The following is a 15067-nucleotide window of genomic DNA, read 5'->3' as shown; positions in this document are numbered from 1 at the left end:
CTGCAGGGGGAAAAAAATAAAATAGGAGCATACTGGGGAAATAGGCTTTCAATTAGCATTGGGGAGCTTCACAAGGGGGCTGGCTTGATGCTGCCTTCACCTTTCACAAGGTTTGGCTGGTAGCTGGTGCTTTGATATGTGCAACTACTACTAACATTTCTTAATATGACAATCCAAGAGGTGAAATAGCTTTTGTATTTTAAAATCCATTAAGAACAGCTGCAACTTAGTGCTGATGGATACATCCTCACTTTACTAAATCAATGTCTCCTTTGTTGAGTTATATGAAGCTGTTTCATTGCCACGCAGATGGGAGATGCTAAAAAAAAAAAAAGAAAAAAAATTAAATAAAGGAGATTTAAATCTGTTATAGCACACTTGTTATAGCACACTACATGTTAGCATTAGATGTCCCTAGTATGAAGAAGTAATGAAACAACTAGAAATATAATATACAAAAATAAAAGAGTAAAATAAAAACGGAATTAGCATTTGAAGTGACAGTTCTGAAATGCTAAAAAAGCTTATCTCAAAACTGCATGTTTCTGGGTGGGAGAAGGATTTCTAGGACATGCTTTTTCCCTAAGTGAATTTTCCAAGAGTCCCAAGTGTTATTTGCCTTCTAGTTCTGTAGTGTCAATATGGATTTCTCATACCAATTTCCACATAGCCTGCCCCTACAGTGAAAACATCTTATGTTTAGAAAACGTATTACCACATTTAAAAATGTTTATTGTATTTTTAACAGTAAAAGTGTATGTGGAGAAAAAGTTATTTTCTTTAAAAAATGCCTGGTGGCCAGCGTTAGGGTTAACCCACAAGCTTGTTTCAAGCAGTATTTTTTAAATAAACTTTTCTAGATGCCTAGACAGGATCCTAAGAAGCAAACGGACCCGATGGTTTTTCTTTGCTTGTAGGCTTTTGGGGTATTCCAGTTTAGTTCCTCGTGAAGCCTCATGATGAAACACCTACCAAGGCTCACCGAAGCACGAAGGTTTAGGTGGTTGTAACGAAATAATCACTTACAGAGGCTACGGGAGAAGAAGGTTTTGTTAGTCTGAAGGAGAATTGGGCTGTGGAAAGCTTAAGCACAATAGCCGATTGTCAAAGAACGCTGCTCTAGCAAGCTCTCTGCTTGCCAGGGGCGAGCCCAGGGGCAAGAGCAGCTTAAAAAAGAAGTGAAGAAAGACCTGAAACTATTTGCTAATGTGGTAACACTACCTTTATTATGAACCAACTGACTCATGGAGGAGGTTGTTTTGGTTTTTAAACTGGCATGCTCATTCCGTGGTATATGAACTGATCTCCAAGTCCTCGTAAGGATAATCCGTGGTGAGGCCAGTCCATGATTAGTGTTCCGTGGGTATCACATCTTCTTTACTGACAGCAGTAATAAAATGTATTCTCCAAGTGAGGACAGGACCTATTTGATAATCAGCCTCAAACCTTGAGTCCTAGGGGAGAATGCAGAATGCTGTCTGTGCCTGCACGGAGCTCTCAGCAGGATAAACCTCTGATTAGTGACGTGGAGGGTGGAGTGGATGTAAGTTTAATGTTATGTGCCAGCTCACATTAGACAACCTTGTGCAACTCTGTCAGTTTTGGAATGCAGTTCGATTACCTTATCTAACTGGAGAGCTTGAACAATAGGATTTAAACTTCTGGAATACAACTGACTAGGCTAAATGCTATTTTTAGGAACATAGATAGGTAAGTTAACATATATGTATATGATTAACTTACCTATTTGCATATAGATTATAGAGGTATATAACTTATGCATGTGTCTTCCCAGTTACGGGCACCTGCAGCGCTCTGAACACCTCACTTGCTACTCTCTAAATTCCCCCTGGCTGCTGAGGTGCTTCCAGTTGATGTGTGTAATACGGATGCTCCGTATACATTTTTCCCCTCCAACCTCACTGCAAGTTCTTTATGTCCTTTATACTTACTATTCGTATACTGGGCTGCATATTCATCTGCAAGTCTGTCAACACAGTTCACCTCCCGCAATCAGAAAATGGTGATTAAATGAACATCCAAGTACAGAAGCTGTCAACCTCGTGTTCATATTTTTTAAAGTTAAAAAAAAATATTCAATTACCTTTTGCACTCATATGGCTCTGAAAAGGTCTTTAAAAAAAAGTTTCTTCCACCATCGTAAAACAAAATCAAAGGTCAATGCCGATCACATAATTTTTAGCATTTACAGGAACAATAAAGAAAAATCATGTCTGTAAAAAAAGTTTATGCTGCAAACCCTGCAGTTCTCTGTCTTCTAGGGTGGGTTGTAATAGCTCCTAAAAGGAGCTTGTCTGGGGAATTTAGCTTTTAACCACAACAAGGTACTGTTTGTTTTAGCTATCTGTTTCAGCATTTGGTCCATCTCATGGGACGGTCTTTGAGACTTTGTTTCAGGATTAGGTTACAGATAGAGTATGACAAGGAAAGGGGGGAAAAAAATCCTTATTTATATCCTCTTACGTGCATAGGGAAAAAAATGCAGAATTTTATATATGTGCCATCGACCTGAGAGGGAACATAATCCGCTCTCAAACTACAGAGTGAGCACAACTTCTGTAGTGCGTGCAACAACTTTGACCTCCGTGTAATTACTCCAGGCTTACATCAATATAACAGTGCCGGCTTTCTCTTCAATTATTTCCCGGGAGTGGCAGGCTCTCTTCCCGCAGCGCTTATTTATTTCGAATTGGCCTAATTTGCTCAACAATTTGCACATCCCTTCTTTGGCATCCCACGTTTCCCGGACGGCGGGAGCTGGGGCTGTCGGGGCCGCCCCGTCCGTGGCCGTCGGTCCCTGCCCCGGGGGAGAGGGCACGGGGCTCGGCACCGCCCGGCACCGGCGGGCACCGAGCCCTCCCGGGGGAAGCACCGCGGCCGGGGCCCGGCGCTGAGCGATTCCTACGGATGAGTAAGCAGCAAATGTGGTAACTCAGGCCAACAGCTCTGCAATTAGGGCTATAATTTCAGGTGTAGCCAGCAGTCGCAATGAATATTTATTTCATCGTACCGAATAAAAGAAATGGCCCGGCTAAATAGCACGGGGAGTTCTGTGGGGTCCTTTGGTTTGGAGAGTTGGGGGGCTACCAGCGGGGACCCCCCTCGTCCCGAGTGGGACAGGCTCCTCTCCCCGCGGCAGGCTCATGCCCTGGTTCGTGCCCGAGCGCAGCCCGGCCCGGTCCCTTCCCGGGCAGGAGGCTGAGGAAGGCAGCGTGCAGCAGCCGCCTTCCCGCGGCACAGCCGGGCGGGGGGGGCAGGGCTGAGCGGGGCTCCGCGCCCCCCGCCCGCGCCGCGCCGCTCCGGGGCTCCCCTCTGCGAAAACACCCGCGAAGTGTCGGGTGGTTCTGGGTCCGGCGGCTCCGCACCCCGGCGCGGTGGCGGGAGCCCCCTCGGGTTTGGCTCCGTCGCGGAGGAGGGTAGCGGAGGAAGAGCGCGGCGGGCGCGGTGGGAGGCAGCGGCGGCACGGGGGGGCCGAGGCCCCTCCGGCTACCCTGAGGTCTGCAGCCCCGGCGAGCAGGAGGGCGGCCCGGAGCGCCCGTCAGCCCCCGAGCCCTCATTGCTCCCTCTCCGCAGCCAGCCTCGCCGGGGCTCCCGCCAGCCAAGCGAGCGCCGCGGCGACCGACTGGCTGTTCCCGGGCGGACTGCAAGCCGCACGGATGCAATGCCCCGAGCGCCCGTCTCCTCCCGAGCCCCTGGACCGAAATCCGGGCGCCCGATTAAAGGTGCGAGGTCGGCGGCAGCGATGTCGCGGCAGCGCGGCAGGCGGGGAACGGGGCCGGCTCCTCCGCCCGCTCCCCGGCAGCATCCTATCGAGGTCTGAGCCGTGCTGCGGAAAGGCACAGCCCGAGCCTTTTCTGTGGGGGGGGGGTTGGGTTTCGTTTGGGTTTTTGTTTGTTTTTTTCTTTTCTTCGCTTTGCGGGGTTTCTTTTTTTTTTTTTTTTTTTTTCCTTTTTGGTCTGTGTTTAAGTTACTGTGGAATGAGGAGGTGCGAGGCGTCGTAGCAGCTCGGTGGCGGTCCGTCCCTACCGAGAGAGCCGCTCCACAGGCGGAGTGCTTTCTTTTTCGGGGATGGGGAGGTGGGACGGGCGCCGGGGGTGGCGAGGGAGCCTCCGGGCCGGGGCGCACCTGCCCGGCGCGTCCCCCCCGCTCCCGGCGCCCGTCAGCGTTGCTCGACGGGACGGACCCGAGGTGAGCGGCGGGCGCGGTAAGTAGCGCTCCCTTCCCCGCGGTACCCCCTCAGCGCGACTCAGCCTCCTCCCCATCCATGCCAGCCTCTCCCGCCCCTTCCCCGCCGCCGCCAGTGGGAGCGCGGCCCCTTTAAGAGCCCGGCTTTGCCTCCCGGTAGCTGAAGGTCATTAAAACACAAAAGCGCTCCAGCGCTGCGGTCCAATATAGCGCATGCGCCCTGCCCGAGGACTGGCAGGGAGACGGCAATATGGCGAGAATGCCTGGCAGCGGCGGCGGCGGCGGAGAGTGGAGCGGCGGCGGCGGAGGGGGCGGCGGACGCGGCGGAGGCGGCGGGAACAATGCGGGGGACCGGCCGTCCGGCCGCGGCGTCGCCCCCCGCCCGCACCGCTACTGCAGCGCCGGCGAGGAGGAGGAGGGCGAGGAGGAGGATGAGATCCAGGAGGTGCAGATAACGGGGGACGAGGAGGAGGAGGACGGAGCCGATGGGGGGCTGCTGCTGGACGAGGAGGAGGAGGAAGAGGAGATGGGTCTGGAGTGGGACGGCGAGGAGGAGACGGAGCCGCTGCCGCCCGCCCCGGGCCGTACGCCGGGCGGCGGCAGCAGCGGCGTCGGGGCTGCCCCGGGGGGCGCCGCGGCGGCTGCCCCGGGGGGCGGCGGCGGCGGCGGCCCCGGGGGGGCGGCGGAGGACGCGGAGCTGGAGGCGGCCCTGCTGCTGCAGCGGCCGGAGCGGGCGCGGCTGAGCGAGAACACGCGGCTGGCCACCCGCTACGCCGTGCGCATCTTCCGCGAGTACCTCAGCGAGAAGGCGCAGAGCCCCGACTTCGAGACCATGGACAAGGGGGCGCTCTGCCGGGTCCTGCGCTCCTTCTACGCCGAGGCGCGCTCCAAGAGCGGGCAGCTCTACTCCAAGTCCTCCCTCATCAGCATCCGCAGCTCCCTCAACCGCTACCTCAACGAGCCGCCCTACTGCCGCACCCTCGACCTCACCAAGGACCCCGAGCTGCGCGCCGCCAACCTCACCCTGGCCGCTGTCATCCGCAAGCTGGAGGAGCAGGGCGCCGGGCCGGTGGTGCAGAAGCAGGCCATCACCCGCGCCGACCTCCGCAAGCTCTACACGTGCAGCGTCTTCAGCACCCAGAGCCCCTTCGGGCTCCTCAACAAGGTCTGGTTTGAGACCTGCATGTACTTCTGCACCCGCGGCCGGGAGAACCAGCGGGAGCTGGAGGAGGACTCGTTTGGGCTGGCCGTGGATGAGGACGGACGCAAGTTTGTCTACTTCAAGGCGCTGGGGCCCTACCACAAGTCACGCTCGTCCTCCTGGAGCAAGAAGCGGGCGGAGAGCAGCGATGAGGAGAACCTGCCTCGCATGTATGAGACTGGCACAGAGTTCTGCCCCTATGCCAGCTTTGTCAAGTACCTCTCCAAGCGCAACCCCCTCTGCAAGGCCTTCTTCCAACGCCCACGGGACCACTGCAGCGAGGGGGACATCACCTGGTACGAGAACAAGGCCATCGGGAAGAACCTCCTGGGTACCCGCATGCAGATGCTCTCCAAGGCGGCCAAGCTCTCCAAGACCTACACCAACCACTGCATCGGTGCCGTCTCCATTGCCACCCTCAACAGTATCGCTGGCATTGGCACCAAGCTGGGAGGACTGCAGCCACCCCAGCACCACCACCCCCCTCCCCACCACCACCACCTCCTCCACCACCCCGCTGGCGGGGGCTGCTACACCCCTGCCCCCCTCAATGGTGGGCCTCGGCCGCGGCCGCCCGCTGCCAACCCCTACGTGCTGCCCAAAGACGGGGACGCTGCGCCGGTGAAAGCAGAAGCGGCCGCAGTGGCCCCGGCCAAGCGGGCGCTCTACGAGGCCGTGTTCCCGGCAGGGGCTGCGGCCGGCGGCGATGCCTGTGGGCCCTCTGCCTCCCCAAAAAGACTCTGCCGCCGCCCCGCCGAGCCCCTGGATGCCGCTGCGCCCGCCGTGGTGGTGGTCTCAGTGAAACACGACCCCTTGCCTCACCTCCTCCCCGAAGCAAACGGGCACAGAAGCACCACCTCACCCACAGTAGTTTCACCTGCTATTGTTACCCCCACACAGGTAACCGGAAAAAGAAAAAGGAAAAAAAAAAAAGAGAAAAAAAGTGGCAGCCCCTCACCCTGCCCCACATAGTCTGCACTGCCCCCCTCCTTTCTTGCCCCAAGGCTGGGCACTCAGGCATACTGCCAGCACTGGGGTGGCTCTTGGGTCACGCTCACTCTTCAGGCACCCAGAGAGCCCAGACGCGAGTTATCCAACTTACTTGCCCCCCTCAGTCTCTTCATGCCCTGCCACTGGTCCAGTGGCCACTCACTGTGTGCCTGGGTGTTGGACTTGACTGGTGCCTGGGTGCTGCCATGCTCCCCCTCAGTGGCAGCACCGAGAGCTCAGCCCTATGGGCTCCCCTTTTCCTCCTTTTTAGTTCTTTCCCCCCTCTTTTATTTCTCTTTTTGCGGAAGATGTCGAAAGTCGGGCCAGAACAGTAGATAGGGGCATCAGGTATCATTAGTGTGTGTGGTGTTCTTGATGTGCTAATGAACTATTTGAATAACCTCAAATGCAAGAAACAGCCGGGAGAATACTCAATTACACACTAGTAATGAGGGTGTAATTTTAAACTTCAGAAGTTAACAAGAGGGTTAATATGGCAATTGCATTCATCTTGTATCTGTTTATTTAAAATAGCTCTGTTTCCTGGCAGTGATCCTTTTTTTTTTTTTTTTTTTTTTTTAAGGCAAATTGGCTTTACTTGCCTTAGTTACCATAGTGGCGAAATATACAGTAAGAGCACAATTAAACGGGTTTAGGTGCAGCTTAGCCGTGGAATGAGCCCAAATTCATTAGATGTGTTTGGTTAAGGTAAAACGGTGTTGTGGAAAACGCTGCTGAGCTGTGCCTTGATGTGTGCCTTGCAGAGCCCCCTGTGCCGTGTGCCAGTGCGTGCTGGTGCCTGCCCCCCGTCCCCTCCAAAAGCACTTTCCTCTCGGGTGTTGGAGCGCCGGAGCTAAATTACTTCAATTAAAGCCTCGCTGCACCTCTGCAATTGCCTTGAAGTTTGGAAGCCATTCCAAGTGAATCTGTAAAGCGTACGCAGTTACGTTGTGCCCCATAAAATACCGCGTTTCGGGCAAGAACATTACTGCTGGCTGCCCTACATGATTACGAAACCCCTCCGACATTCTTGTGTCAAGTAATAACAGGGATCGCCGCCGTCAGCCGGGGAGCGCGGCGCGGGGCAGGCACAGGTATATGACATGCCTGAGCTGTTTCCCGAGTGGAAATACCAGTTCTGGACAGACTGACCCTTTCAAAGAGTTTGCCAACTAATCAACCAGCCTGAAGGCTAATTGGGGTGGGGAGGGGGAGGGCAGGGCTCCCAGCGAATGCCTGCATAAGCATCTATGTTCTTTAATGTACCTGTGACCTCTCCTTTCTTTCGAGGAGGCTTTTTTGGACCACTTCAGTGGAGTGCTGTAGCTTGATCCCCTGCTGTGTGTATCTGGTGTCTCTGAATGGCTTAGAGGCTTGATTATGTGCAGATAATGTTTTTGTTCTAGCTCATTATTCCAGGTAAAAGCTAATGCTCCTCGCTGTATTTAACCCTAGATTCCTCTTCCCCTTGCTTTTAACGGTCTTGAAAGCAATTTTGGAACTTCGGGCACAGTTCAGCTTTTGAGGAGGAGCGCTGCATGTGCGTCTGGGAAGGGGAAGAGGGAACTGGGCAGAGCAGTCAGTGGTCAGGGAGTGTGTGTGTGTCTTTAACCTGTTAAATGAGGCGTCCTGGTACTTTCAGTTGTCAGACTAGAGAGCTCTATTTCTACCCTGGCCCACAAATCCTTTCACACTTGCAGAAAGCTTAGGCGAGGAGAAATCCAGCTGCTGTAGTGTTTGTTGCAAAGCTGAGCTTCCTGCGGGAAGCGTTTGGAGCTGTAATTCTCATTAGCAGTGGGCTGTGAGGAGACAGGGAGAAATAGCTAAAATAGAGTGCACAGGCATCTGCTGTCTTCCTAAGTGTATCAAGAAAGAAAACGAGCAGTCAGCGAGGGTAATAGAACTAGACAATGTGAGTTTTATCAGTAATTATATGAAAATGTTCACCTCCATTCATAATTTCACGAGTTAAACAAGGTGCCCACTCACTTTTGTAGCTGAATCTTGCCTTTGCTACAAACCTCATTAATGTAAATCTATAACAGAAAAAAAAGTATCTCTTTTCTTTTTTTTTTTTTTTCCGTTTTTATCACCAATTTTTCTTGTGTCAGTCTTAACTTATGCACTTCTGGGATGTGACAAAATGAAAAAATACTGGTTGTGGAATGGATTTCCTTGGGAGACTGTTAATGCTAAACTTTTTCTCTCTAGCTACCTTTTATGATACTTACACTAATCGAGGTCCAGGGCATTTCCTGGGGAAATTAATGACTGGCTGAGGTTAATGGCCCAAGGCATTGCCTCAAGCCATTGGCTCTCCCAGCCTGGTCATTAATCCCCAGGAAATGCCCTGGCCCTCAATCATTATTGCTTAATTATAAACAAAGAGTTTCTAGGCCTTTTTACTGAATATATCTCATCAAGTACCATGACAGTAAATTCCACTGTTGACAAATATTACTGATTCCTTGAAAACATGAAGGTCATAAGTTTGTGGTTTATTGGTTGTCTTTGTAACTAGTCTTCCAGGGGACAGATTGTGCAGAACTCATGGATTTGTGCAATACTGTGGTGAAAAGTGGTGGCATAATGTGTGGGTATCTTAGCATATATTCCTTATACTGTGAGTTTTGATTTTTTTTTTTAATAGCATTTAGCAAAGTGTGGAATATGAAAGTACTAAATGGGATGTCTTCAATTTGCATGGACTGTCTGAGCAAGAATGTTGATTTTATGCTTTTGTGTTGTAGCTTCCATTTTTTGTTTAGCCCCAAATTGTCTTTTCAACACTGAGTTGGTAGGAGCCTCCTCCAGAGCTCAGGAAAGGTACATTAAATGTTCATCTTGATCCAACTATTGCTTTAGGTTTTAACCTTAAGAGCAGCATTTATAGTGTATTTTAAGCATACAGCACTGCCATCATGGCACAACTTTCTTTTCAGCTCTTATTTGCTCTGAAGTGTAGCAATTTTCCTGCCACTGACAGCAGTACTTCAGTTCAAGTTGATGACAGAGAGATGTAATTTGGCTGTTGTTCATCTCCCATGCTGCTGAAAGATGAACAATAGCTAAAGCTTGAACTTTTGGTGCTACAATGTGGTGGTAGCTTTTGGGTTTTATAGATCTGGTACATGCTGAACTTACCACAGTAGTAATACCCAAAAATAGGTGTAGGAAAATAGTTTGGCCTCTGCCAGGGGGGAGGAAAGCTGCCTGTCACTTGCAAATGCTTTGGTTACATTTGTTCTGTAACTCAGTTGTGTTTCTCTGGCCTGTTTATGAAGAATTTATTAGCTATTAAGATATCTACCAAAAGCTTGGTCATTAAAACCTGAACCATGTGCATTTGTCTTAGCTGTTTTGGGGAATCCTGAAATGCCTTTTTTTTTTTTTTTTTTTTTTTTTTTTTTTTTTTTTTTTTCCTTCTGCTTTAAATTCAGAGTTGCCCTTTTTGCTGTCTTTTGATCTGGCACATGCCTTTTCATTGCCTTATATTCTCTTTGAAGGGCTTCCTTTGACCTGAACCAGAAATCTAGTTCTGGCTGCAGGTTTTGCAAAAGAAGGCAGAACAATAGAACGTGAGGAATAGGAGTAGACAGTAGGCACAACCGGGAGCAAATCAAAAGTAGCTGACAAGTCTAACCCCTTTTAGTGTTGGATTTTGGAGGAAGTAGATAAGAATCTGATCTAGGAACATCCTGCACATTTCCTAATTGGCCACAAAATAGACTTGTGTTTTGTGCAAGTATCTCTAGAACTCTGACCAGAATGGTTGGTAGGTGCTTCCCCAGTGTGCAGGGCAGGAGAACTGATCAGGTCGCTTCAGGAAAGGACGCTGAGGATGGTGGTGTAAGGATGCTAGGCTTTAGTTCTGCAGGGTAATAGATGCAGCAATATCCCTATCTCAAGGGCTTGAAGTACAGTGGCTGTTAAGACTGATGACCGCTAAAGACCTTGTTAGTTCTTGTGACAGTGCTGCTATTGATCAGGTTTCAGAGGTTAGTGCTGTGCTGGCTGCCCTACTGCATGGTTAGTGCTCTTCTCTTTGATTACCAGATTATCCCAGGTTGCAAGAAAATCCACAGTTTTCTAATTTTCATTTTTAAAAGAAGCGCTGAGGTTTAAATCATAGAACGTAAGGATTAAAGAAACTCTAATCTATGGTTTAAGAAATTGTATCTACCGTTGAGCCTGCTGTTTGTTACTTTGTTACTTACAGATTTTTTAATTAGGAAGGTTTATGATCTTCTGCTGAGTTACAGATGTGGAAAGCAGATTTGTGGAAGGGACTGTTATACCTAATACTCATCAAAATTACTCTGAAATCCTTGGAGGGCAGGGGGATAAGGTAGTAGTGGTGTAAAGTTTGGTCCCCAAAGCTTTCATATCAATCTCTGTAGTGAAATGCAGGAATCCTGGCTATGGCTCTTTTGGGTGGAAGTCAGTGTTATTTGTAACTGAGTGCTTCTAAAGATTGTTGAAGGAAGATAGGGTTTTTCTTTTTAAGGAAGTAGGATATCCCAGGATACATTCCTTATAATGAAGATGAAGCTTGCTAGGCATGTGAGTGTTTCCCAAGATGAGTACAAAACAAGCAGAATAGAGATTAGGTGTAGTAATCTTATATGCAGCTTTGGGGGCAGTACATGCACTGAAAGGAATGAAGGGAACTGGCTTTTCTTTCCTTGACTGAGGTTGGTCCATGTTGAATGAGCTGTTAGGGAGTTGATTTTAGGTGGCTTGGGAGAGTATTTCAGAGCAGATCCAAGGATGGAGTTTTGATACATGCATTTAGAATGGTGGCTGTGGAGCTAAAGGTCCAATACTCTCTTTGTAGGTCCTCTTGGTTGCATTGGCATGATATGTTTGAGGTATTAAATTGTGCAACTATTTCAGCTGGTGATTTCTACTATCGCTTAATTTTTCAAAATATTTTTCCTTTTTAGAAGTTATACTAATTTTATTTAGTTGCATCACATGAACTGGTCAGAGAACTTGCTTTGTCCAGCCTTCAGCGATGGCAGGAATGCAAGAGGTGACCAGTTCCTTGTAGCTCAAATAAATATGACTTTTGTGATACAATCAGGAGAAAAAAAACAACATCACTGAAGGTGCTGCTGTATTTTGACACTCTTTTACATCCTATAGAATCTGAAATTACTTATGTTGGTACTCTGTGCACATCAAAGATAAAACGCACAAGCTTAAAGGCAGCAGAGAGCTGATATTTTTTTTTTAACATAAAAAGTATTCTGTGATTATCCTGTAAAAGATTTCCCATTGCCCACTGCTCTGTTTCTAGAGAGCAAGAGATCAGAAACGGCTCAGTCTAATTGGTGAGTCTGTGTGACAGGGAGCTGCTTTATTTCATGTATGGTGTAGAAATAAATGAGTGCTTAAACCCTTTGAAACATACCACTACTGCAAAAGCCATAGGCTGTAATTAAATTGAATGTGGGGTTGTATTGTCTTGTGCCCTTGGCTATAAACTTGATAACAGGCCATGGTACCCCCACCATTGTGTTGGAAGCTGGAACCTAATTAGAGATGTTGTAGATTTTCAGTCACTTTCGAAACCTTTCTGTTCATCTTTTTCCCCGCGTCCTTTCTTATTATTTTGCTTCTCTGTTTCTGAAGCAACAAATGCACCCTTCTTTTCAGAAGGAAATTGTTAAGGGCATGTAGCCAAATATGTATGTGCAAGATAATTTTTTTATCATATTTTGGATTCAAGGGACAAGTGTTGGTAACTGCATTTTATCTGATGTGGAAGAGATTTATTAGTGTTGAGACAGTAAAAATATATAATCATGTTTCCAGGGAATGCTTTCAGAATCTTCTAGGCATTAGAATGGGGAATAAGGAAGGGATTGGAACTTCTTGTAATACCTTGATCTGAAAGTAACATTGGAAGATGCACAATTGAATTATGTTCTGGTTGTTTTGGGGGTATTATCAACAAGGAAAAATGGCTTTTCTGGGCTTTTAGAAATTTACATGCTTTGCATTCAGCCAATTTTAGTTGATCTGAAAACCTTCAAACTTGCTAAGGACTTGATCCCCGATGAGAACAAGTATCTTTGATGTGTTCTTAATACAACTTCTAGTTTCAAAAATAATCAAAATTGCAGTGCACAAATGTATTATAAACATTTCCAATAAATTCTTAGTTAATTTATAAGGTTGCCTGTTATGTGCACCAGTACACTTCTGTAGCTAGGACAGATCATTTTAATGAAATGGAAATTGAATGACATTTTCTAGCCTCATTCACTTTACCAATGTATGGATTTTGTTTATATATATATTTGTTTTTTTCACTGTATGTTTAGGACACGTGTGCTCCATATAGCACAGTTCTGAGCTAGCACCTTTTTGGGACTTCTGACTCGGTTCAAATCCTACCCTGAGTGTTCTGATGTGGTTTGCAATGTTCTTGGTACTTAAAATAGGTCATGTAGGCTGGATATAATGCATTAGTGTGTGACTTCTGGAAGGAGGTAATCACTGCTCTTCAAACAGTGTCAACAGCTGTAGGAAACCAGTCCTTCCCCAAGGTGGACATAAGAGATGGGGACTGAGTGAAGCATTTTGGTAGTGAGGATAGCTCGTGGTGGAACAAAGGTTGTTTGATACTGTTCAGGTAACACAGGCTGGAGCATTTGTCTGTGTAAAGGGAAGAGAGCAGAAAACTCTTTACAGGAGGCAAGGTGTAAAGCTGCATTTTGGCTTTCCTTTCCAAAGGAATTTTGGCATTCCTTTTTCTATTTCCTTATCCAGAAAGTCTTGTGGAGGTGCTAGGGTGATTTCTGAGCTGAGCTTAACTCTACCACAGTGCTTCACTTCTCACTCTCCTCGTCAGAGTGCCCAGGGACCAGGTCTGATGATGCTGTTGTTTGTTTTAGTTTGGTTTTTGATATCAGGAGTGAGAGGAAGAGGAGCCTTTGCACTTGAGACTCTTCTGCTTGGTAGTTCTAATGAAGGAGCCACAGCTCTCAGGCTCCCCTGCAAATTTGCACCTGTGTGTACTCAGTTAGCACTTCTGTGTCAGCCTGTCAGAAATGTAATGCAGAAATTCCTAAACCACCTTCTTTTAAGCCTTTTGTGTGTGCGTGTCCGCTTATGTTTATTCAAAATGAGAGATTACTGGAATAATTTCAAGAGTGATTTCTCAACACCCTTCAGCTGAATCCTGAGCTTTTACTCACCACAGTGATATTTTTAGCTGCTTCTGCTGCTGCTGTTGATTTTTCTCTGTAGGTTCTAGGAGGCTTCAAAAGTGGCCGAGGGAGGTCGGTCTGCAGTAAGGGCAGCATCCTGTGTCTGATGCCTTGGCTTTGAGTCATTCAAGTCCAGTGTGGTCATACTGAGCCCTTACTGTGATGCAGGGTGACCAGACCAGCTTGTCCTCACCTTGCTGGTGAGAGCTCTTGTTTCATGGGTGCTGAGGTGTCTGCAGTGCACACCAAGGGACAGCATTGGAACTCTTGGGCTCAGTAGCACCAGTGGTTAATTACTGAGCATCCTCTGGTTGGAAGCTGCCCTGGAGAAGTAGCAGCAGAAGTGTGTGGTGTGTCTGGCCAGTGTGGGGGTGGGAGCATTGGTGTGTGGGTTTAGTGTGAAAGAGAAGGGGAAATCCACTCGTGTTGCCCTCCTCATTTCATTTCTATTTGGAATGGCTTGAGACTCTTCTTGATCTTTTGTCTGAAATGTGGGGAAGAGGGAGAAGCAAGGAAGATGAAGTTGACTTAAATAGCTTCCTTCCTTCCTTCCTTCTTAACAAGGGCTGGCTGTTTCACCTGTGGCATGCCTGATAAATTCCCTCCCTTGTATTGAAATCGCCCCATTCAGAAGAATTCGAGTCATCTGAAGTGCTGTAATTAACCCATCTAGTTTTGATGCCAAATGGGGAGGACCTAGCTGAGAGTTGGGTTGACAAGTTGGAAAGTGTAAATGGGAGCACAGATGTCCTAACAGAATCCTATGGCTGTAGTACAAACTGTTGGCAATTCAGATAAAGAGGGAGCCTCCTTCAACTGATTGCCTTTTTGAGGGTTTCCCTGTGTTTCTAATGTTTATAACTAGCAGCACTGGCTAGTCACACAAAAACCTTGTGTGCTATTCCTCCTTATCTCAGATATGACAGTGATACTGGCTGTTTGTGGTGATGCTTTTTGTAGGCTTTTATCAAGTTGATCAGTACTAGTTTCCATCTTGAGTTTAGAAAATGTCTTGTCTTGTCATGATACAGTAGTTTCTGCATGATCTCCTAGATTGTTGCAAGACCAGGTTCACATCTTGCTCAAGTTCTTAAAATGCTTTTTAAGGGATGGGGGAAATAACAAGATGCTCTAAGCTTGCACAGTTTGACTAATCAGCAGTTCAGAATGATCTGTTGAGCTTTTAGGTTTATTTTCTCTTGTCTCTTAATAATGCTGAAGTATGTATCTTGCTGATTATCTCTTTGAAAATACAGTTTCTTGGGAAAAAAAACCAAAACACTTTCTCTGAAAACACACACTGATCAGTGACTGACTACTTGGGAGGGCAAAAGTAAATGTTCTTTGAGGAAGAACAGATAAGACAAAGCTATGTGGTCCATGAAATCATGTGAGGAAAACTTAAGTTCTCTAGAACTGACTGGATCTGGTAAGAATATGATTATGATTT

General features: G+C 47.8%; 1 protein-coding gene across 2 annotated transcripts in view; it reads left to right on the top strand.

The window, feature by feature from the left end:
- The first annotated feature begins 3585 nt into the window (after nucleotides 1-3585).
- The window catches only part of KCTD1 (potassium channel tetramerization domain containing 1), a 69689-nt gene continuing 58207 nt past the window's right edge, over nucleotides 3586-15067 (top strand). The window contains exon 1 of one of the 2 annotated variants that reach the window (XM_059488839.1): nucleotides 3586-3743. In XM_059488839.1, coding sequence (XP_059344822.1) covers nucleotides 3678-3743 — 66 coding nt within the window. In that variant the 5' untranslated portion in view covers nucleotides 3586-3677. Of the gene's footprint in view, nucleotides 3744-4039; nucleotides 4226-15067 lie in introns of those variants that run through there. The other variant, XM_059488856.1, reaches the window with a different exon arrangement.

Source organism: Ammospiza nelsoni, chromosome 1 (assembly GCF_027579445.1).
Source record: "Ammospiza nelsoni isolate bAmmNel1 chromosome 1, bAmmNel1.pri, whole genome shotgun sequence".
In the NCBI taxonomy this organism is placed as follows: Eukaryota; Metazoa; Chordata; class Aves; order Passeriformes; family Passerellidae; genus Ammospiza; species Ammospiza nelsoni.
Note: the sequence above shows the minus strand (reverse complement) of the source record. Positions and strands in the feature narration are given on the sequence as shown.